Raw genomic sequence first — 23,021 nt, 5'->3', positions numbered from 1 at the left:
CCTGTATATACCCAGAGTCCAGCACAGTGCTGGACACATAGTAAGTGAATGGCAGGTTGGTGAACATGTGCGGATGAATGGTGACCTTTCATTTGCCAGCCCTAAAGCCATCTTTATGGACCAGCTGTAGGAACCTGACAGAATATGTTCTCTCCTGAGCCTTCCCTTCGCCTCTAATTGATTTCTTTGCTGTTGGCTTAGGTTTGGTGGGCCCGGTAGAGTATGCCACGGTCTTTGTACATGAGACGTCTTGCAGCTTCAGGCTTTAACAGACTTTTGCTACAGCCCACTGACCCACTGTGGCCCCTTCCCCTGGAAGAGGCCATCCCTTTGCCCCCCCACCCCATCCTTGATGGTGACAGAGAAGAATGTGGCCCAGCAGGAGACGGGCATGCTGGTTGTTATGGGAGGAGATCAAGAGGGCGAAAGTGGGGAGCCAGAGGCCCCTGAAACAAAAGGGCTGGAGACATGGAGAGGAGGGGCCTGGGCCTTCCTTTGAAACAGCTGTGCTGCTCACTTTAATCCCACTGGCTTTAGCCAGCTCTGGAAGAAGGAGGCCCTGGGTGGGGAGGGGCAGGTTGGAGGCTCAACTCACAGGTGGGATGGGAGTCTAAACATCTTGAACTTTTGTGTCCTGTCTGCCCTACCCATCCTGTGTTGAAGTAACAATGCCACACCAGTCCTCTAGGGTGTTCTCGTCTCTGAACTCCACTAACAGGCCCCAGACAGGAGTTTGGATGCTCAACAGGTCTTGGGGCCCTGAAATTGTCTTCCTGAATTCACTTGTGGACATACCTTCTCTCCAAAGTAGTGTCTGGTGTTGAATCCTTTGCAGGTGGATGGCTTTGATTTTTGGAGGCAAACTGAGTCATTGGGGGTAGGGGTGGGAGTGATCTGATGAGGTCAGCAGGCCATCAGTGCAGGCTTGGGTGTGAGGACAGGGAGGGGAAAGCCACTTTCTCTTTACCACCATGCTTGGCTCGCTCACTCCATAACCCCCTCCCAGAAGCAGAGTCATTCCTCTGTGTAAATGTGTATTTAGGAGTTGGTCAGATGCCCTGGGGTACTCTGTCCCCTGGCAGGCCTGTCTTACGGTTACAGAGGAACTCGGCCTGCTTTCTCCCCATCCTTTGTATGGCTGAGTTAGTGGTTCAACGAGCTCCACTTCTGGGGCCCCTGCTTTCTGCCCAGATGGACACCTGGACCTGGCATCAGATTGGCATTGAGCAGAATGGGGGTTGATGCACTCACTTGTCCTGGGGTCACCTGCTAACCTGGGTTTCTGGTGAGGCTCAATGACCACTCTGCTCTTTTACTTTTCCCGTAGGTCCTTCAAGAGGAGCGATTCCGTTAATCCATACCACGTAGGTTCTGGCTATGTCTTTGCGCCTGCCACCAGTGCAAATGACAGTGAGATCTCCAGTGATGCACTGACTGATGATTCCATGTCCATGACGGACAGTAGCGTGTAAGTATTCTGGGATCCCCACCACGTACATGGTTGGGCATGAGAACCACCACCAGCCATGCAGAATCCTCAGCCATCCTCACCTGGTTGTGCAAACCCCAGCTGTGTATCTGTGAACATTTGTTTGGAGGGAGAGGAATTTTCCAGTTGTGTTCGGGTGGTTAAAGGGGGTGGCATGGTAGTCTGGGTAGTGTTAAGCTTACAGCCTTGAAATGAAAGTTGGATGATTCCTTAACAGAAGAAGACTAACTTAACAGAAGAAAACTACTACTTAAGGTAGAAGATTAAGACGATTATCAATTCCTTGAGTTAATAAATGTATATATATTGGTTGTTTTTGCTTGCTTTCCTTATGGCCAGAATTGCTTGGCTGGTCTTGAACTCACATATTTCATAGGTGCAGAACCAACAGGTGGGAGCCAGGGTGGCATTAGAAGGATTTATGTTGAGGAGTTCATTGATTTTGGAGGAAAAGTCATATTGAAGGTAGGGGTCAAGAAGCCAGAGCTCTCTACAGGGTGACTAAGTGTGTGTGATGTTCCCACATAGATACCTTGAGATGGACATTGTTTAATTCAGTTGATGGGTGCCTACTATATCAGGCATTGGGGGCCCAAAGTAGGGCTTCCTGCTTATAGTTGCACTCCTTGACACACCTTCTCTCAAAGGAGTGTCTGGTCTTGGATCTTTTGCAGATGGATGGATTTAATTTTTGGAGGCAATCTAAGTCCTTTGTGTGTGGAGGGGGCGGTCTCAGGTCTGCGGGCCGTCAGGTGGGGTCATGCTCTGAGTTTGGGTCACTTGAAGTCAAACTGTCCCAATCTTTTAATGGGTGGAGAGCAGCAGTTTTCTGTGGAGGATGGCTTGGGCGTACCTTTCTCTTGCCATCCTTTGAGATTCTGATTCTGCAGAGCTGGAGTTGGACATGGGCAAAACTCCCCAAGGGCTTCTTACACAACACCCAGTTGAGAATCACTATTCTAGAAATGGTCTTTGAGGGTTTTTCCACAAATGTTTTGAAGTAGGAACTTCAACTCTTATGGGGACGATTTTGAAAGGGAAGCCCATTGACCTGTGTCAAGTTTTGGTATTCTTATTTAGAGTTTGTTCTTTTCCCTTTCTAAAATGGGGCCATCTATTCTTCCAGTTTGTTGGAAATTATCAGGTTTCTGTTGACCAATGTCCTATTGCTTGGTCTGTGGCATGGAACCAGTTGGAAGGAAAATCCATGAGGTTTGGGACTCTCAATTTTCCATAGGACCTTTATTGTGTTACCTCAAATTCCCCTCTTAATAAAGGGAGAGAGAGCCTTAAAGTGAAAAGGGTCAGTTTTAATAAAGCATTTTGGCATTAGCGAAAACAGAGTAAGAGTACACATCTTTCATCCACTACAGAAAAGGAAGCGTTTCACAGAAGTGAGTTTTCAATGTTGATTGAACTCTATTTAAATATCCATACTTTGACATATTTCTTAAAATAATATGTGTGGCTCTGTTTTAATTAAATACCAGTATGCAAGGCATAATTTATTTCTTGGTGATCCAAGCAATATCAAGATCTGTTTTCATACTGTACTGTAGTATTGTCCCATAGGCTACAAGGTTACATAGGACTATTTGTCTCTATACATATTGGCGTCCCTCCCTTTTTAAAATAGTTTTTCTTTTTCCTTTGTGTCATTCTGCCCCCTGTCATTTTTTGCTACTGTCTGTGCTTGCCTAGCAACATCACTCATTTAGCTTTTATTTATTTGTGGATTGCGTGCAAGTCTTAGCATTATGTATAAAGTAGGGGTAAGTTGGATTTGAATGAGAGCATTGAGTGAAGCTCCTAAATGTAGTTTACTTAAGACTGCAGGGCTTCTGTTTAATTTTCTTAGAGACTATTGTTGGCTTGCTTCCTGGCCCTTGGCTGTATTTTAGTCCCCATCATGGAGGTGTTATTCTGGGTTCATGATGAGAAAATTTGGGTATAGTCCCCATACATGTTCTTGTTTGAGACTCGCAAGACGTAATTAGAAAGCTAGGCAGTTATTGGTGATTTTTTTACAGATGAGGAAGTAAGGCCCAATGGTTGCATAGCTATCCATGCCAGACAGAACCCAAACCCAGGTCCCCTGCATTCTAGATCAGGCTAGACATGGTCCCCTGCCCTTTGCCTGGTACTCTCCCAAGCTTGGACATTTTCAACGTGAGATATGCTCATAGGAGCAGTTGGTAATGAGACCTTTGTGCCATTGGGGATTTCTTTTATTTTTATTGACTAGTGATCAGATTGCTTTCTTCTTCAAGAAAAGGGCTGGGAGGAGAGTTCACTTGCCCCCATTACCTTCTCTCCCTCCATGGCTGAAGGACTTTGGACTTTTGAAGCCCTGGGAAGCCACTTGGATGGAGGGCTCAGAAAAGTTACCTTTGCAAGTGAGCTGTTTTAGGTAGCAACGGTTTGAGTGTGTGCCAGTAAGGTCCACTTTGATACAGAGACAGAAAAGGACAAATCCCTCAGTTAGCAACTTTGTGGCTAGAAAGATACCTTTGCGTCCCAAGGTGCCAGAGCCTCTGGTTGTTGTGAGCCACTCCATGGAGTAGCTGCTTTGGATTGAGGACCTGAGTGCTCATGGTGTTCTACCTCAGGCATAGCCAGTCTTCCCAACAGCGTTGGGTGGCTCTGAGCCCTCTCCCAGCCAAGTGGGCAGATGTGGGTTCCCCGGTTGTACCCACCTGGGCATGTCGATGCCTCCTTGGAGTCCATTTCTCATCAGTGTGCCATCATGCTTTCTTGGCAGCTGGTTGCCCAGGTCTGTTTGCCACATGCGGCCTGTAGTGGAGGACAGGAGTCTCGGAAGGAGAGCGTACCGACTGCAGTGTGCACTTGGGCCCGGATGTCCCTGTGGGCCTCAGGCCGCCATCTGGGGATGGGCACAGGGAGTCCTCAGCACCCACTACTCTCTCACCCAACATACTTGGCATAAGCTAAAAGCCCGGTGTCGTGCGAGGTGCTTTCTAGCCGGCTGGCCCTGAGTGTGTATGATCTGCCCTGTGTCAGGCGGGTCACCTGGGATTCCCAGGGCTGGGATTAGACCCTCTCTTCAGAGCACTGCCAACTGTGGGCCTTGCACAGATGAGCACATGGAGCGAGAAAGAAAGTGTGTGGGGGATGAAAAGCCCAGCTGAATCGCTTTCAGCCCATTGTTCATCCGGGGAGCTTAGAGGGGATAAGAGGGTAGCAGGCCCCTTTGAAATTTCCTTGAACAAGTGAATAGGAGCGCCCCATAAAGCATGAAAAGACCCTGGCTGTTTCTCCTCTGTCACAATGGGCTGAGGGCTGGGAGGGGGGCTGGGAGGGGCTGGGGAGTGAGGCTGCTGGGGGCTGGGGAAGAGGGGCGGGAGAGGGGGTCACAGGCGGCCTTCAATAGACTCCAGAAGGTTTGAGTTCATTAGACACAAGCCCAGGGAAGCAATCATCTCATTGGCGACACAACCAATTAAGTCTCAGGGGCCTTCACAAGAGGCCTGGTAGAAGTTGAGGCAGGACCGACTTGCACTTGGCTCTCCTTCAGCAGGGCCTGGATGTGCAGACGGGCAGGGGTTTAAGGAAATCCTTTCCTTCTCCCAAAGCCCACTGCCGACTTCTGTTTCTCTGTGAAGCAACAGGCTCTGTTAGAGATGGCTGGGGATTTGGGCCTCCATGTTGCTGGCCTCAGACAAGGCGGTTTTACAAGCCTGGTACTCTGCAACCAGCATTCTCGGCAGGAATGGCTTTTTAAAATTTTTTTTAAAGTTAACTTTCAGACTCCCAGCAAAGCCTTAAATCCCAGCCCTTGGAGTGCTGGGGGCAGCGGGATTGCAGGGCATTGCAGGGCCTCGGGCTTAGGAGGATAAAGCCAGGCAGCTGAAAACATCAGAAGTGAGTCTTTGCCGCCCAAGTGTAGCTTTGCTGGTTAAAGGTGGCCAGAACCACAAAAGAGAAGTTCATGGTGTGCAGAGGCTGCCCCCCTGTTTTCTCTCTGCGCCGAGTTGTGCTTTTTTTAATCTTGTAGTTTTCAAAACAGCTTTGTTGAGGTATCATTGACGTACAATAAAGTGCACACATTTAAAGAGTACAGTCTGAGATGTATGTACCATGACACCATCACCACAAGCAAGATAATAACTAGATCCATCACCTCCAAAAGTTTTCTACCCCTTTGTGATTTCCTCCCCTCCAACCACTGTTCCACTTTCTGTCACTACCAAGTAGCTCTTATACTCAGAAGCAGCTCGGTGTGTGGGTGGCTTCTGCTCTGGGCGTCCCCAAATCAGCACAAGGTCATCGCCTTGTGTTTCATTCAGGCAGGCGGCCCAGGCAGTTTTATTTATTTGTTTTTATTGCCTCAGTCTCATTTATGGATCTACTATGGACACCAGGGAAGGCATCCGAGTGAACTTCAAATATCACCTTATCTTACAAACCCAGCTTTTGATGTCGATGTGATCTGTGGTTGCCACATGAAGGTGCTAGTGGCCGTGCGTGTACATGGGGCTGGGATTTTCAAAGCCTGTGGAAAACGGCACTCAGGTTAGGTCAGGCACAGCGAAGTCAAAAGGCTAAGCTAATTGGCTCGGCCTAAATGGCGGCTAACTGGAGTCCGCACTTCAAAATCAGCGCTCCCCAGAAACAGCTGGGCCGGCAGTGGGCTTGTTAGTTAAATGTTTATAATTAAAGGGGACTGTGTAGGGACAGAGATGCTGGCACTCTTCAGCCCACAGTTTTGAGCAGCCAAGAAACTGATCCTAGACCTTGAGAGCTTGACTAAAAGAGGATGGCCCTCTCTGGAATGAAGGGCTATTTTGGAAGAAGATTCCTGGCTTGGGGAATTAAAGCTACTTTTCTTGAAGGCGCCCACGGAGCCTTCTGGAACCTCTATGAGTTGACATCTCCCTCTTCTGCTTTGGTGACAAGTTAACCTGCAGTTGGGTCCTTCCCCTGCCCTGATATCGTAGTGTGTTGGGGAAGGGTGCTCATAAAACCATTTGCTCCTCTTGTCTTCAGTCTGGCAGGACCGCTTGACCATCCATTGATGTCCATCTGGAGGAAAGGAAGGCAAAAAAGAGCCAAGGCTACTGGTGGGAAACTCTAGGAGGAAGTCTTAGAGGGGATGGATGGCAGACTCTGCTGGGACTTTTGAAGCCCTGTGTTTGTTTCATGGTGGGGTCCATTGGGTACTTGACTCCTGTCCCCCAGGATTGTCAAGAGGAGGCCTAGAAGGAGAGCTGCCTGTTCTCTTATTAAGCCAGGAGAAGGCATTGAGCATTGTCTTGCAGCCCTGGGGCAGCAGAAGTTGGTTAGGCCGACTTGAGAACCAAATCTTTGGAAACCCTCACCCCTACCCCACAAGAGATTCCAGGTGAGAGATAGGGGGACATTCTCTGTGCCTTCGGAACTATATGGAATGCCCCATAGCCAGAGTGCTAAGTGGCAGTGGAGGACTTTTCAGAACCATCCCTCAAATTTCCCGTTTGTTCCTTCAAAGTGTCAGGTGACTCCTTGGGGCTTTGGAAGTGTTACTCCAAGTTTATCAGGAAGCCTGGCTCTAGCTGGGCTGGGAGGGGGTGTGGTAGAATGAGTGGGCATCTTCAGACAATGAGAGTTATGAGTGTAGTTTGTGGGTGTTGTAAAGATACTGGTTCTAGAGTCTGACATTGGTCTGGATTTGAATCCTGGATCCAACCACTACTGACTGTGTCTTCAGGCAAGTTAACGAGCTTCTCTGGTCATCTGTAAAATGTAGTTAATTAGGATGGATGCTTATGATATTACATCAAGGCCTAGGCCAGTGCCTGAGCCACAGCAGGAACTTGGTAAATGGGAACTGCAGTTCCTCGGTCTCCTTCACCTCAGGTGGGATTTGCTGCTAGTCACGTGAGAGCCTAGTTGAGGCCATTTTCTCCTATGATGGCTAAACCATCCCATGATGGGTATATTGAGTTTCAATAAATAAACTTCATGTGGCTCAGCAACTTGCCAGGACCTAGAACCTTTTATCCTACTGCATCGTCAAAGGCCAGGGCAAGTGCCAGGTCTCTGTGACCAGGAACCTGACTAGCAGAATTGTTTCTTAGGCCAGCTGGTCAACCTCTAACCCTTCCCACAGGATATACTGTCTCCACTCTCTACTCTGACTTCCCTGGGGTAGGACCTCATGCTTTATATGCAAGTTCTTGCTTTAGATATTGATCTGCTCTATCCCCCGCACCTCTCAATAGCATTGTCTTTTACATGTTTCTTAGTCAAGATTTCGCCTGGCTAACCTAGGTTGGTTGGTTGATCTGCTGTGATTGGCATTCTTCCTGCCATGGTCCTCTCTCTGGCTTAGGCCAGCAGACTTCCAGAAATTGTAGTCAGAATTCTAGAGCATCATAGGTAAGGAGCTAGAGGTCAACCAGTTACCTGGGTATTTTTAGGTACTGCTAATCTTCACCTACTGCTGATGAACAAAAAGTGTTTCTCTTCCTCCCACTCTCTTTCCCATATAACTCCCACACAGAAAACTGGGAAAGGGGGACTAGCCAAACACCTGATGTCAGCATTGTCAGACTTGGAGTATGATTCCTTATGGACACGTTGTGACTATAATGGCCCTTGGAAATGAGGTTTTTGTAAATAAGTGGCCCACAGGAGGGACATCCATGAGAAGATAGTCAACACCTTTGGCCATTTGACTGCTTTCAAAAATGAAGTTCTTAAAAAAGAAAAATCATGACAACTCCAGATCACACTTCTGGTAAAGACTAGGTGAAATGGTGGCTTTTTTTTTTAACCTCTTTCATTTTTGCGAATTTTTATTTTTCATAAAAATGAAGGACGTAGGAGCCCATGCTTCCTTCAGGCTTTTTTTCAGTGAGGATGTCGCTGATCACCGGGTTTAAAATTGCACCCCACCCCCCCTGTGGTTCTTCCCCCTGCCCCGGCTGTGTATTTTGTCAGAGTACTTATTACCACCCTCTGATGTACAGCAAGAAGCCCAGGTGGCACAACAGTTAAGCACTCCACTGCTAACCAAAAGATTAGCGGTGGTTCCGTGGGATAAAGACCCGACGGTCTACTTCTGTAAAGATTACAACCTAGAAAACTATGGGGCAGGTCTGCTCTGTCACACGGGGTTGCTATGAGTCAAAATTGACTTAATGGCACCTAACAACAACAACAAAACATACTGTATATTTTGCTTATTGCCAATGTCACCCCTTAGAATGTAAGCTTCATGAGGGTCTATTTCTGCCCCTTTCCCCCATTTATTCCCTGCTCTCTGGCCTAGTCCCTACGCAAGGTGTGGCACTCACTAAAAACCAAACCAAACCCGCTGCCCTCAAGTTGATTCTAACTCACAGTGACCCTACAGGACAGAGTGGAACCGCCCCTTAGGGTTTCCAAGGAGCGGCTGGTGGATTTGAACTGCTGACCTTTTGGTTAGCAGCCCAGCTCTTAACCACTGGGCCGCCAGGGCTCTGAATGAATTGTACAGAGTGCAGGTGGTGGGGAACATGGGTCTTTGAGAATTCGATGGTTGGAGGTGGTAGCTGAGAGAAGGAAGAAGCCAAGAGATACCCTTGTGGTGACTTATAAAAGGAAACGTGGAAATGACTTGAAGGCTGATGATTGGAGAAATCCACATACCTGGTTTAGCCCTCTGGGTTTGGTCTCGAACCCTACAACATTTTGCACTGGTACTCTCTGTGAGGCCCTGATTCCCCAATTTGGGGGAGTACATCAGTAGTGGTAACAGTGTTGGTAGAACTAAAAAGGCCTTAGAATCTCCTGCTTGGGGAGCCATTTACCCTGTCTAGGTCTCTGGGTAGTACAAATGGTTTGCACTCAACTACTAACCTAAAGGTTGGCAATTCAGACCCACCCAGCAATGCCACGTAAGAAAGGCCTGGCAATCTGCTTCTGTAAGATTACAGCCAAGAAAACCCTACAGAGCACAGTTCTACTGTGCACACTTGGGGTCACCATTAGTGGGAATCAACTTCACGGCCATAGATTTGGTTTATTTTTTTGGTTTTTACTCTGTCTGGGCTGGTTGGACTGTAACCCAGTTCTGAGACCAGGGTGTGGGGAGATGAGCTTACCAGCTCTTTCCAAGTTGACTCTCCTGCATCTGAGAGGGAGCCATGTTTTTGGAGATGACTGACAGGTTTAAATTTGGTTTGGCAGTTTGCCCTTGGATGGCGCACTCCCAGTGGAAAGGGTGATGGCATCTGGTGATGTGCAGTGTGCTGCTTCCATGGAAGCATAGCCCACCCATGGCAGGGTCTCAGGAGGGCCCGTGTGTCTGCCGGTTGCTGAAAGCTCCTGAGTGAGCCTGTGGATTCTCTTCTCTTTTCCCTTAGAGATGGAATCCCTCCGTACCGCGTGGGGAGTAAGAAACAGCTCCAGAGAGAAATGCATCGCAGTGTGAAGGCCAATGGCCAAGTGTCTCTACCTCATTTCCCGGTGAGTATCAGGCTGGTGGGGAGGTGATTGTGGCCATGTTGAGTCAGGAAGAAAAGGAGGTGGGAAGGGGGAGGTCCCGGGAAGGTAGGAGAAGTGAACAGTATGAGGGTCCCCTAGGAAAAGGGAGGGAAGGATAGGACTGGGCAAAAGGTATTAATGGTTGGTCGGGGCATGAATTTGAACAGAGTCATGGGGTTATAAGGCTCAGGATGACCTGTTCCATGAGAAAGAGACCAAAGCACTCCTTCTTGGAAAACAGGAAATGTTGGGAGATGCGCCATGCTAATGAGCAGGTCTGCTCATTAGTACAGATTTTACTAGAATGGAAGCGCCATGAGGGCAAGGGATTTTGTCTATTTTGTTAACATCTGTATATGTAGAAACAGTGCCTGATACATCATAGGTGTTCAGTGAACACTTATTTGAATGGATGAACAAATGAATGAATGATGAGGCTAGAGAGTCATGTCCTAGGACACCTGCTTCTTGTGTCTGCTACATGGCTTGGTCATTTCAGTTGCCCACTTGCCTATCTACTTGACCATTTCTCCTACTGAACCTAAAAGGCAGCTGCTCCCTCTTATCTGTTTCCATCCCCATAACTTGGCATAGTACCTGCCGTTGAGTCTTAGTTATCTAGTGCTGCTGTAATAGAAATACCAAAGGGGATGACTTTAACAAATGAAAATTAATTTTCTCACAGCTTTAGGAGGCTAGAAGTCCAAAATCAGAGCACTGGCTCAAGGGGGTAGGCTTTCCCTCTCAAGACTCTGGAGGAAGGTCCTTGTCTCTTCAGCTTCTGCTTCCTGATTCTTTGGAGATCTCCATGTGTCTGTGGCATCTGTCTTATCCCATCTCTCCTCTGCTGGCTTGCTTGTTTAGTCTCTATTATATCTCAAGAGAGTGACTCAGGACACACCCTATACTAATCCTGCCTCATTAACATATCAGAGACAACCCATTTCCAAAAGGGATTATAACCACAGGCATGGAGGTTTGGATTTACAACACATGTTTTTGGGAGTTGCAGTTCAGTCCATAACAGTGCCTAATACATGCTGAATGACAGAAGAGTGAAAATGAGGGTCACTTGAGTGGCTTCTGCCAGTGCCTGAGAGGAGAGATGGGCTTACTGGGGGAGGACTTCTGGGACTTCCTTTTTTCTCTCCGTGTCCTCGAGGGCCGTCAGCACGTGGTCCCTGTACCCTAGAACTTCTGTCTACGTGCAGTTTCAGAGCTCTGCTTCCTGCTGGGTCCTGAGATCCAGGCAGCGGGGAAGCTCTCATTCAGAGATGGGGAGAGCCCATCCAGTTTAAAGCAGGCTTCTATGCTTAGGAATCCTCTCTGCCAGCTTCAGAGGACCCAGTTGATCTGTCTAGCACTTAGAAAATGAACACATCAAATCGCTAAAGCCCATATGGCATTAGTTTGTGGTTGCTGCTGGAATAATTCTCTCTGGTTCCTTGCACAGACAAGGATTGACTTATCTGTCTTATTTTTCTTGAATTGAGAAAACTAAGATTGCTTTTCTGGGCCCGCTAGCAGCCTCCCCCAACAAAACGCCCCCCAAAATGCACCAGCATTGATGATTTGTTGAGGTTGGGTTTTTTTTTTTTCTTTTTTTGACTGGGGTGTTTGTGTGTGTACGTGTTTATAAAGAAAACTCCTATTGCCCAAGCTTGTAAATTAGATGATTTTGTTCTGGAGTGTGCAAAACCACTTTCTCCACAAGGCAGCGCTTTGATCAGGGGCTGATCAGCTGGCCTGTGTGCGAAGGCCCGTTTCTGACACCTGCTTGTCCCCTCACACATTTTTGCCGCTACGTGGTTGCCAGGGTGAGCCTGGCTGGGGTAAAGGGTGGCCATGGCAGGTTGGCCTTCTGCGCCCCCACTCCCACCCCAAAGAGTAGGGCCAAGCCAGAGAGGGAACTGAGGAAGAAGGAGGTCACACAACTGAGGAGGTGGAGGCTGGGTGGGGGGAGGGGCGAGATAACAGGAAAAGGACCGAAAGGCAGGCGGCGGGGGTTCTCTCTGTTTGCTGCTTTTGGCAGTCGTGCCCGGTGCCTTTTTATATTCCGTACTTGATTTGGAGATGCTCGCTTTTCCCTTGATAGAGCGGCTTCAGGCAGCCAAGCTCAGCAGTGTTCTGCTACTAGCCTGCAGCGGCTTTCTTCATTTTCTGTACAAAGAGATGGGGAGGAGGGGTGGAGGAGAGCGAGGGAGATCTAGGACAGCACTGAGACAACACCACCTCAAAGGTGCGCAGTGTGCGGCCAGGAAATAAATTACCACTTCTCCTCTGATCCCCAGCCCTCGGACTCTTTTTTTTTTTTCTCCCTTTTCCTCCTCCCCCCACCTCCCTTCCAATCTTTTTTTTTTAATTTCCAACTCCCTTTCTGTTTAGACTCTACTTTTTATTCCTCAAGTTGGTCTCTTGCTCCCCTCCCTACTTTGGAGGGCTGCCTTTTTTTTTGATGTTTGACAACAGTCTTTGAAGATTTTCGTCTTTAGAGTAGCTACTGATGGGCTGGTTGTACTACAGAGAGAACACGCCGGGCCTCTCGGAGTGCGACCAACTGCTCCTGCCCAAGGCGAACGCTGGTGGGGACCATGGCTCTCCATGAGGCCACGGCGCCGCCACATAAAAATCCCGAGCAGCCTCGGCCGCCTCGCCAGCCACCTTCCATCCGGACATGGGGACGCGGCGAGTGGCTCGGGGCCTGGGAAGCTACGGCAAAGCCGCTGCCGCCTCCATGCACCGGGCCCGCTAAACGTGGCTCATCCCTGTCTTCCTCATGTCCTGTAGAGAACCCACCGCCTGCCCAAGGAGATGACCCCCGTGGAACCTGCCATCTTTGCAGCCGAGCTGATCTCCAGGCTGGAGAAGCTGAAGCTAGAGCTGGAGAGTCGTCACAGCCTGGAGGAGCGGCTGCAGCAGATCAGAGAGGTAGTGCTGGGCCGCCACCTCCACCCTTGGGCCGGGGCGCGTGAGGAGAGTATCCACCTCCGGACAGGCCACCGGGTGAGGGGTTTCTAGAGCAGAGGGGTGCAGTGGTCCCCTCTTGCTCACCTGTCACTTCCTCCCCTTCCAGGATGAAGAGAAGGAGGGGTCTGAGCTGGCGCTGAGCTCACGGGAGGGGGGCCCCCCACAGCACCCTCTCTCCCTCCTGCCCTCCGGCAGCTATGAGGAGGACCCCCAGACCATTCTCGATGACCACCTGTCAAGGGTCCTCAAGACCCCTGGCTGCCAGTCGCCAGGCATGGGCCGCTACAGCCCCCGCTCCCGCTCCCCTGACCACCACCACCACCACCAGCACCACTCCCTCCTCCCACCTGGGAGCAAGCTACCCCCCTCAGCAGCGATGCTGGCCAGCTGCCCCCTGCTGGGGGGCAAGGGCTTTGTGGCCAAGCAGATGACAAAGCATGTCCATCACCACTACATCCACCACCACGCCGGGCCTAAGACCAAGGAGGAGATCGAGGCGGAAGCCGCACAGAGGGTACGCTGCTTCTGCCCTGGGGGCACTGAGTATTACTGCTACGCCAAGTGCAAGAGCCACCCCAAGATGCCGGAGTCGATGCCGGGGGAGCCATTTGGGTGAGTGTTGGCAGATCCTGCTGCCCCAGTTTGGGCTTCTCCCAGCCAGTGCCCTGGGCAGGTCTGAGATGGGGTCAGTGGTCACAAGCATTTAGCTTCCAGGAGGGAGGCAGAGGGCAGGTGGGAGGGGGGGTGGGCAGCAGGTGCATCCTGCCACCACCCCCACCGAGCATCCCATTTGAGGAGTTGCAAGATTTAATGGGGTCTCTGGGTTGGTGTGGTTCTTGGTTCCCTACAGCAGCAGCAGAGGCAGTACCTTGCCCAAACGGAGTGGGAAAGGCACGGAGCCAGGCCTGGCCCTGCCCATCAGGGAAGGAGGGGCCCCAGGTGGGGCTGGGGCGCCGCAGCTTCCTGGGGAGGAAGGAGACAGGTCGCAGGATGTCTGGCAGTGGATGCTGGAGAGCGAGCGGCAGAGCAAGGCCAAGCCCCATAGGTAAACACCCACCCGTCCGTCCACCCGCCGTGGCCACCGCGTGGGTCAGCACAGTCAATATTGAGGTATCATGGGGACGGCTATTTCTGCAGCTGGCTGAAAACAAATGGGACTGTTTGCCCCTGCCGTCTTAATATTAGACGTTGAACGGAGAAGACCACAAAAATGTCATGTTTTGGCAACAGCCCTTGGTCGTGTGATGGTAGAGTTGTTTTTTTTTTCTCTCAGAGCAGGATAGAGAAGTTTCTATTGAAGTCACATTTTCCAGTTTTGCTAACCCAATTTCTTTCTTTCTGCTTTCTCTGTCTTCATTCCTTGTTCAGTGCCCAAAGCACCAAAAAAGCCTACTCTGGGGAGTCTGCCCGAGTAGCTTCCAGTGAGCGAGCCGGCCGGCACCATCTGTGGGGGGCCAGCAATGGGCACCCCCGCACTGTCCCCCGAGCCCACCCGTTCACCCAGGACCCTGCCATGCCTCCCCTGACCCCACCCAACACCCTGGCACAGCTGGAGGAGGCCTGCCGCAGGCTGGCTGAGGTGTCGAAGCCCTCAAAACAGCGGTAAGTGGATGGGGGATGGTCCAAGTCTGAATTCAGAGTTTAAGGTGGTGGCTGGGTTTGGAGGTGGAGACCTGGCCTATTGTTAATGGGACCAAACCATACACCATCGAGTCGAATTGGACTTACGGCAACCCCATGTGTTACAGAGTAAAACTTCTCCGTAGGGTTTTTTTGGCTATAATTTTTACAGAAGCAGATTGCCAGGCCTCTCTTACATGGTGCCACTGGGTGTGTTTAAACCATCAGCCTTTAGGTTAGTAGTGGAGTGCACCACCAGAGGGCTGAATTGTGCTCTGTAAGGTTTTCAAATGGCTAATTTTTCAGACGTAGATCACCAAGCCTTTCTTCCAAGGTGCCTCTGAGTGGACTGTCACCCCCAACCTTTTGGTTAGCAGCTGAGCGTGTTAACCGTTTGCACCACTCAGAGACTCCTACTTGGAAGGACTCTTCTTTTATGCCTGGACCCCTAACGCTTGTTGGGGAGGAGTTGCCCAAAATTCTCCCTTCCAGTCTCTAGACATTGTTCACCTTAGTTGTGTTTGTTCCATTGGAGTGAACCGGAATCCATTTAGGCAGGGCATACCTAGAAATAAGAGAATAAATGTTGCCAATTTTTTACCAAGTTTTCTTCCTGTCCCAATCATTTAAAGCCATTAGATGCGTGTATGAGGAAGCCATACCTGGTGGGGAGTGATGACCCTTTAGCATTTGTGTAGGCTGGGAACATCCTGTCTGGGTGCCCAAAGGTGGCTTATGATGGCCATTCCCAAGATGTCTTCCATGGTTGACATGGAAGACCATGTTGATGGGTGCTGTCAAATCAATTCTGACTCAAGCGGACCCCATTGACAGAGTAGAACTGCCCCATAGAATTTCCTAGGCTGGAATGTTTATGGGGGCAGATGGCCAGGTTTTCTCCTACAGAGATGCTGGGTGGGTTCAAACCAGTGGTTAGGTTAGCAGTTGAGTGCTTAACTATTGTGCTACCAGGGCTCTTCCAGGCCTCCTGGAACATGTTAACACAAGGCCTTGACTGGGTCCCATTAAGGTCGGAAGTCAAGTCTCTATGTCTTCAGGACCCCAAAAAGAACTATTTTCTGTCTGCTCCTTGATTGCCTCGGGGGGACCGCTAAACCCCTCGCCCTGGCTGTGTGCTTAGGTGCTGCGTAGCCAGTCAGCAGAGGGACAGAAACCACCCGGCCCCTGGGCAGGCAGGAACTACGCCCTTCTCCACCCCAGCCCTGGCTCCTGAAGAGTGAGTATCCTTACCTGGCTTTCCCGAGATCCACCGAGCAGGTTGCATTCCAGGACACGAAACATCTGGAGCTATGTTCCTTTCAAACTTTTTTCGTTTGGTCTATAAAACCACCTCTTCATGTTAACATGAGTGACAAAGAACAGGAATGCAGATGTTGCCGTAAATAATAATCATTAGAAACACGCATTACGCATCATGTCTTACGTTGGGTTGTGAAGCCCTTAGCGGATGGGCAGAGGGGGGCCTAAGCAAGGATGCAAGTCAGCGGTCCTGGAAACCTATTGTGCACACCTGAGCGAGAAGGCAATTTCTTTGCAGACACAGGGAGGACACACTTTGTTTTGTCCTTGGAGAAGAAGGGCTATCCTCCCTAATCGTGCCGTGTTTCTCTGTGGAGACTTACACTCTGGCAGAGCGGACAGAGAAGACCGGCTTCATTTAATTACAGGACGGTGTATTTAAACAGAAATCTGCAACAGAGATCTAAAATGGTCTAAATAATTAAAGTTTTCTTTCCTTTGCCTCTTCATCTTGAGCAATGAGCAGTGTTTGAAGTCCTGACTAAGCCGCCTCCCTGGACCCTTTTATTTTAATTTTAATTGGTTGACCTTAAGTCCACCAGCTGTCTTGGCCAGCAGTTTTTTTCTTTTTTTTTTTTTTGGAAGCCACCCTACAAAAACGTGAACAAATGGGGAAGTGGAAATAACTGTGGAGTAACCCCAGTGAGGTCTGGGCATTCCAATTTCTTGGACCCAGGAGGTGCTCTGGGCTCGTCCCTACATTATTCCCGTTTTGGGGTGTGCTCCCCATTTGTGCTAATGTGAAAGGCTGCTCTGGGCCCCTACTTGGTGGTAGGTGGTATTGATTTGTATAACCAAAAGGGGGTTGTTCTGTCCTGCACAGCCCATGCAGTTGACATTAGGGTGGGCTATGTGTGCCTGCCAGAATGGCTGCCTCAGTTTCTCTGAGCGTCAGATGCCTGCCCCTTTCTTATGTGTGTGCTTGCTTGCAGCTTTAAGATGCTGAGCTTGTTGCCTGTCGTTTTATTTCCAGTCACAAAGAGCCAAAGAAGCTGGCGGGTGTCCACCCGCTGCAGGCCAGTGAACTGGTTGTCACTTACTTTTTCTGTGGAGAAGAAATTCCATACAGGAGGATGCTGAAGGCCCAGAGCTTGACCCTGGGCCACTTCAAAGAGCAGCTCAGCAAAAAGGGAAATTATAGGTAAGAGTCTGTGGCTTCTTTCTTCTCCAGAGTGTGTTTGCTCAGGACCAAAAGCCAGAGTAAAGAACACCTCCCCTGACCTGACTGGACCTGGGAGTGGCCTGGGCGGGGCAAGGGGGCCTGGGGAGGATGCTGGAGTGGGCTGCTTGGCAGCTTTTCCCATTTCCTCTCTCCCCTCCCCACTGACAGAAATAAGGAGGCTGCTGGTGTCAGGAGGGTGGCTTCTGTAGGGCCCCGGCCTGGACTTTTCCACAGGTGTACACGACTTTGAGGAAAAAGAGAGCAGTCCGCTTTGTCAGAAGAGCTGGGCTTCGGCCATTTTTTGGGAGCGCTTCCTAAAAGAAGAGGGAAAGTGTGTTTGTCTGTGTGTGAAAGAGAGAGGTGGACAGACAGACAGATGGACTGCTTAGGAGGGAGGAGCCGAAAGCACTGCTCTCTTCCTGGCCGAGGCCTAGAGAGACTCTCCGCACATAAGGTGCCGGGAAGGGCAGAGGCCAATCCCAGGAAACCTGGGCAGTGCTCCCTTGCTCAGCCTTTCTGCCTGAAGGACCACCTCGCTCTGTTTGGCTCTGTTGACGGGTCATTTGAAGCAGAGATGCTCTTTTATCCTTAACAAAGGAGGGGCAGGACCTGAGGGTGGGCACGGGTTGAATAGGGCTGGCCACTCTCCCAGCCTGGGCCCCACTGCCTTCCCCTCCCTGCTGGGGCCGGGGGTAGAGGGCTCCTTCCCTCCCCTGTGGAGCACAGACACCCACACTCACTTGCAGGCCCAGTGAGAGGAGCTGACCAGAGAAGGCCCAGCCCTGGCCAGTTCTCCTCCTCTTTCCCCTTAGTGAGGGGAAGGTGATCTCAGTCCATCAAGAGTCCATCTGCTCCTTCTCAATGGCCTTCATCCCATGCGAAAATGTGGATTCTGCCCCAGTGCAGTCTCAGGTGCAGGGCTAGGGCTAGGGTGAGACCAGTGGGGCACCCAAAAAGAAAACCCAAACCCATTGCCATCGAGTCAGTGACCCCATATGCTATAGAGTAGGACCGCTCCATGGGGTTTTCTTGGCTGTAATCTTTGCAGAAGCAGATTGCCAGGCCTTTCTTATATGGTGCTGTTGGGTGGGTTGGAACTGCCAACCTTTAGGTTAGTAGTGGAGCTCAAACTGTTTGCACCCCAGGGACCTTAGTGAGTGCCCAGGGCACACAATTCAAGGTAGCACTCACTCTTAGGCTCCTGCAAGTGCCAGTCGGCACCCAAGACCGAGGGTCTTCTTAAACTGTGCCCTGGGTGCCCCCCTAGCCTCACCCTTGTCTGGCCTGTGCAGAACCGCAGTACATGCCCAAAAGGGTGCCCAGCCATTCCTGCCTCCAGAGCTGGGGGTGGTGTGTGTGTTCCCATGTATGCACATGCTCGCAAACTCCTGAATGCATGGAGCAACTGGTCAGGTGGCAGGTGGGCTCCAGCTCCCTCCAGGACACAGGCCCTGAGACCCTGTCTCTTCCAGGGCTGGCCCTTTGCAGTCTTCCTGGCTGCCTTCATCTTGGAGTTTATTTGGGCCAGGGCCAAAAGCCCTGACTGCAGTGGAGGAGGGCTGGGGCTGGAGGCCAGGCCCTGTCAGTGGTCAACAGGCAGGGTGTGGCACTGGGCTCAGATCTTTCCCTTCTACACCTGGGCAGAGAGGATTCCCAGACGTATCAGAGAGACTGGGGAGCAGGCCTGGCTGCTTTTTATCTGAACAGACACAAGGTAACACTCATTACCCACGTGTAGCCCTCCAGGGGTTCATTTCTCTCAGCTATGACTTGCCGGACTCTGATTGGAACTGCAGGTGACCTTCAGGGGAGAAGGCCACGGAGCAGAGGGACCTGGAGGTTGTAGGGACAGTGCCTTGCCCAGCAGCCCCGGCCACATCTGGCTCTGGGTTTTTTTTTTTTTTTTTTTTTTTAAGGCTCACTTTATGAGCCCGGCTTTGAAGCCCCGGCCTCCCATTTAACGCACAAAGACTTGCACAAATGGTAGACTCTCAAATTCTTCCCTGATTGGATCAGGCTGTGGCCGAGGCCCTGCCAGCCACCTTATCTTTGCTCTGTGGGATCGGAGCTAGACTCCGGGCACTCCTGAGGACGAGGGGGTTCAGGGCGCTAGGCTCACCCTCAGAGCAGGGGTGGTGCTCAGACATCTAAACTCGCCCCCGCCTCCCGCCACCATTAAAAAGCCCCTCATGTGGAGCTGGGGGGATCCTGGGCCATGTTGAGTAATCTCAACATGGCAGAGGTTCAAACAGCGAACATTTGCTCCAGACGTGCCAGACGCTATTGGTGCCAGATGTCAGAAGAAAGCAAAGTTTGCCACATAAAGCACGTTGCAGTGGAAAAGCCAGTTTCTTGGAGAAAAAGGGCAGCACAGAGCGTTTGAAGTCCTGGGGGTGGGGCCGAGGGAAAGCTGTGGCTCTGCTCTCTGAAAGGAGGCTGCAGTTAAGTAAAAGGTCATTGCCTGTTTGCTCCACGGTGCTGTAAAAGACCACATTGGTTCAGCCCCAGAGGGGTTGGAGTTGAGGGCTCAAGGGCATGGCTGAGGGCGGGGTCAGGATTTGAGCCTCTTCTTTGGAAAATAACTTTTTTCTCTGTCCCGGCCCTCCTGTGCCACAGCGCCCCTCCCCAATTCTTTACCGTTTCGGGTTCCCCCAAGTGTTTTGATCCCCTTAATATGAAATGTTTTCATCACTGGCTCATAAGAGCTGCGATGTTGTCCATCCCTGGTGCCTTCATTCAGCTGGGAATGCTAAAAGCAAAGTACCTTGACTAAACCCAGCTGTTCCGCTTTATTTAGCCTTATCTCCTGTGAAGGAATTTGGCTTGCTTTCATTAAAGAGGAAAAAAATTTAGCTCTAACCAAGGAGAATTAATTTTTCTTTTTTGTTTTTAAAAGAGAAAAGACAAAAACAAAAAACAAGTCTAACCCCAAGACACAATTCAATTTTTTAGCGATATTCTTGTCCCGGGGACTTGGACCTTTACCTGTGAGCGGCCTTTAGTGCCTGAAAATGACTGCTTGCAAGAGCGATTAAACCCCATCTGAGGGATCTCCCTTGCTGGAGATGGAGAAGGAAAGGGCTCTCACTTCATTTCTTTGGGAGGCAGATGGGAGTGGGCTTGGCCCGAGAGGACAGCAGTGACTCCTGAGACACTGGTCATTTGTGCCCATGCAATTAAATAGCCTTAGAAGAAAGGACGCTGGAGTGGGATAACAGGAACCTTTAATCAAGGAGCATAAATAGATGGGCCCTTGGTGTTTGGCCCTCGAGGGATAGGATGGGAGAGGCTGGAGGGAAACGGGAAGGGGGGTGCTGTCTGCTCAACCCTGAGCAACAGAATTGGGCTGGCCTGGCTCTGACGGTGGCCCCAAAGGAGGCGACCTGTCCCATGGCTGTGCCAGAGACATTAGGAAGTATTGCAGCTAGGCACTGGAGAGTGGGAAGGATGAGAGATGGTCCCCTGCAGACTGATACACTAGCTCAAAGTCTGGCTGAACCTATAGCCCTGAGTCTGCCTCTCCCCCCGCCCCCATCCCGGCTGCTGCTGCAAGTGAACAGAGGCATGCTTGGGACTTCCTTTCCAATACCTCCATCCTGTTGTTGTTGGGTGCCTTCAAGTCTGACCCCTAGCAACCCCATGTAGCAGAGTGGAACTGCCCCATAAGGCTTTCTGGGCTGTGATCTTTACAGGAGCAGATCTGCAGGTCTTTCTCCTGTGGAGTCACTGGGTGGGCTTGAACTTACAGCCTCTCAGTTATCAGCCAAGTGCTTAATCATTGCACCACTAGGGCGCCTTACCCCCATCCTGTCCCTGCAAAAGGAAAGACAGCTCTACTCTGCAAAACGTACTTTCCACAATGTAGGTACGTCAGGTGGCAGCAGAAATTCCGGGCTGAAGGCTGCAGACTCAGAGTTGTTTGTAGTCAGGAGGCCTGTGACGGGCTGCTTCGTCCCAGCGGGCCTTGCTGTTCTCCCGAGCGCATAGGACCTTCCTGCTCTGTGCTGCTAGGCTGGCCCCAGTTGCCATCTTCAGTCAAATATGAGCAGAGGTTCACAAACACGTGCCGCTGCAGATTCTCAAGATGTCTCAGTCTTCAATGTTGGCATACTTTTCTTTTAAACAATGCAGATCCTGCAATTTTACCCAGAAAGCGCTTTTGGTTTTTCTTTTAAGGTATTATTTCAAAAAAGCAAGCGACGAGTTTGCCTGCGGAGCGGTGTTTGAGGAGATCTGGGATGATGATACAATGCTCCCCATGTATGAAGGGAGGATCCTGGGAAAGGTGGAGAGGATCGATTGAGCCCCTCGGGTCTGGCTTCGGGGAACTGTCAAATCGGAGCCCACATGGCCCATCTTGAACATGAGCTACAGCGACAAAACAGTTTGAAGGAAAATTAAACCAATGAAGAAGACAAAGTCTGGGGAAGAATTGGCCGCTGGGCCTTTGGGAGGGTGGGGGGCAGTTGATTTTCTTTATTCATGAGCTGGGTACTGAGATAAGAAAAGCCTGAACTATTTATTAAAAACATGACCACTCTTGGCTATTGAACATGCTGACTGTATTTGAGAGACTTCCATACATAATATATGACTTCCTAGGGATCTGAAATCCATAAACTAAGAGAAACTGTGTATAGCTTACCTGAACAGGAATCCTTACTGATATTTATTGAACAATTGATTCCCCCCACCCCCAGTTTATGGATATGCTGCTTAAAACACGGAAGGGGGAGAAAGTTTTAATTGTTTTATCTATACTGAGGAGTTGAGCTAGGAGTGCATTAATAGTTTTGCCATTCAAAGAGGAGCTATGCTTTGCCCTGCATTTTCTCTAAGTGAAGATAGACTTTAAAAATGGTGTCCTGCCATTTACCCACAGAAATTGGTGCATATTTTTTCTGTGCTGCTCTATTTTGTCATAAAGGTCTTGAGGGTTGGCTGTGTTACAACATCAGCGCCATTTTGGGATGTCATATTTGATGGGACAATCCATTGTGATGGGGACGGGGGACTTATTGTTGGCTCCCTAGATTTACCCAGTTTCTGGGGCTCCACATCTTATCGCTCACCCAAGGCCTGATGCCTGAGGCTAGCTGGAACCACTGCCTTGTGGTTCCATTTTGTGCTTTTATTGAAATACCAGTTCCTTGTTTTTGTTTTTTTTTTTTTAATTTGTTTTTGGACCACAGCCATTCAGGAAACTAGCCTCCTCCCCAGCAAAGAAGTGAACAATTGTGAGAAGACCTTAGCAGCACCCTTTCCTCCACCCCCAACACCTTCATTTCGACGTTCGGGTTTTTGTGTTAAATTAATCTGTACATTCTGTTTGCCATTGTTATCTTGTACTATACGTCTGTATATATCGTACGGCAAAAGAGTATTAATCCACTGTCTCTAGTGCTTGACTTTAAATCAGTACAGTACCTGTACCTGCACGGTGGTCCACACCGTGAGTCGCCCTATATTGAGGGCTCAAGCTTCCCTTGTTTTTTGAAAGGGGTTTATGTATAAATATATTTTATGCCTTTTTATTATAAGTCTTGTACTCAATGACTTTTGCCATGGCATTTTGTTCTACTTATACTGTAAATTATGCATTATAAAGAGTTCATTTAAGGAAAATTACTTGGTACAATAATTATTGTAATTAAGAGATGTAGCCTTTATTAAAATTTTATATTTTTCAAAAAAAACAAAAAAACAACCTTGTCTCATCTTTAAATCCTGGGGGTAGAAGCAGGGCAAGATGACCCTTCACATGTGTGAACACTTGTGTTTCGTTTCCCACTCTACTTGGGCCTATTTCTAACTGTCCTTGAGTCCTATCTGATCTGGGCCTGCCCCGAGCTTTCCTAAAACTATTGTTTCGGAATCACCTGACTACTGATGGAGGACTTTTGTGACAGAGCAGACTCTATTCAACAATTCCATTTCCTCCTCCCTCTGCTACTTCAGCCTCTACTTCCCAGGAGAGGTGTCTTATGCCGGGTT

At 49.8% G+C, this 23,021-nt stretch overlaps 1 protein-coding gene across 4 annotated transcripts in view; it reads left to right on the top strand.

Annotated features, from left to right (window-relative positions):
- The window catches only part of AXIN2 (axin 2), a 32,363-nt gene extending 9,836 nt beyond the window's left edge, over window positions 1-22,527 (top strand). For 3 of the 4 annotated variants that reach the window (XM_064270856.1, XM_064270857.1, XM_064270855.1), the window contains 9 exons: window positions 1,328-1,468; window positions 9,838-9,940; window positions 12,746-12,886; window positions 13,032-13,537; window positions 13,776-13,970; window positions 14,294-14,527; window positions 15,687-15,782; window positions 16,839-17,006; window positions 21,204-22,527. In XM_064270856.1, coding sequence (XP_064126926.1) covers window positions 1,328-1,468; window positions 9,838-9,940; window positions 12,746-12,886; window positions 13,032-13,537; window positions 13,776-13,970; window positions 14,294-14,527; window positions 15,687-15,782; window positions 16,839-17,006; window positions 21,204-21,330 — 1,711 coding nt within the window. In that variant the 3' untranslated portion in view covers window positions 21,331-22,527. The remainder of the gene's footprint in view (window positions 1-1,327; window positions 1,469-9,837; window positions 9,941-12,745; window positions 12,887-13,031; window positions 13,538-13,775; window positions 13,971-14,293; window positions 14,528-15,686; window positions 15,783-16,838; window positions 17,007-21,203) is intronic. The other variant, XM_064270858.1, reaches the window with a different exon arrangement.
- Window positions 22,528-23,021: the final 494 nt, after the last annotated feature.

Source organism: Loxodonta africana, chromosome 18 (genome assembly GCF_030014295.1).
Source record: "Loxodonta africana isolate mLoxAfr1 chromosome 18, mLoxAfr1.hap2, whole genome shotgun sequence".
In the NCBI taxonomy this organism is placed as follows: Eukaryota; Metazoa; Chordata; class Mammalia; order Proboscidea; family Elephantidae; genus Loxodonta; species Loxodonta africana.
The sequence above is the reverse complement of the archived record's forward strand: the minus strand, read 5'-3'. Positions and strand labels throughout refer to the sequence as shown.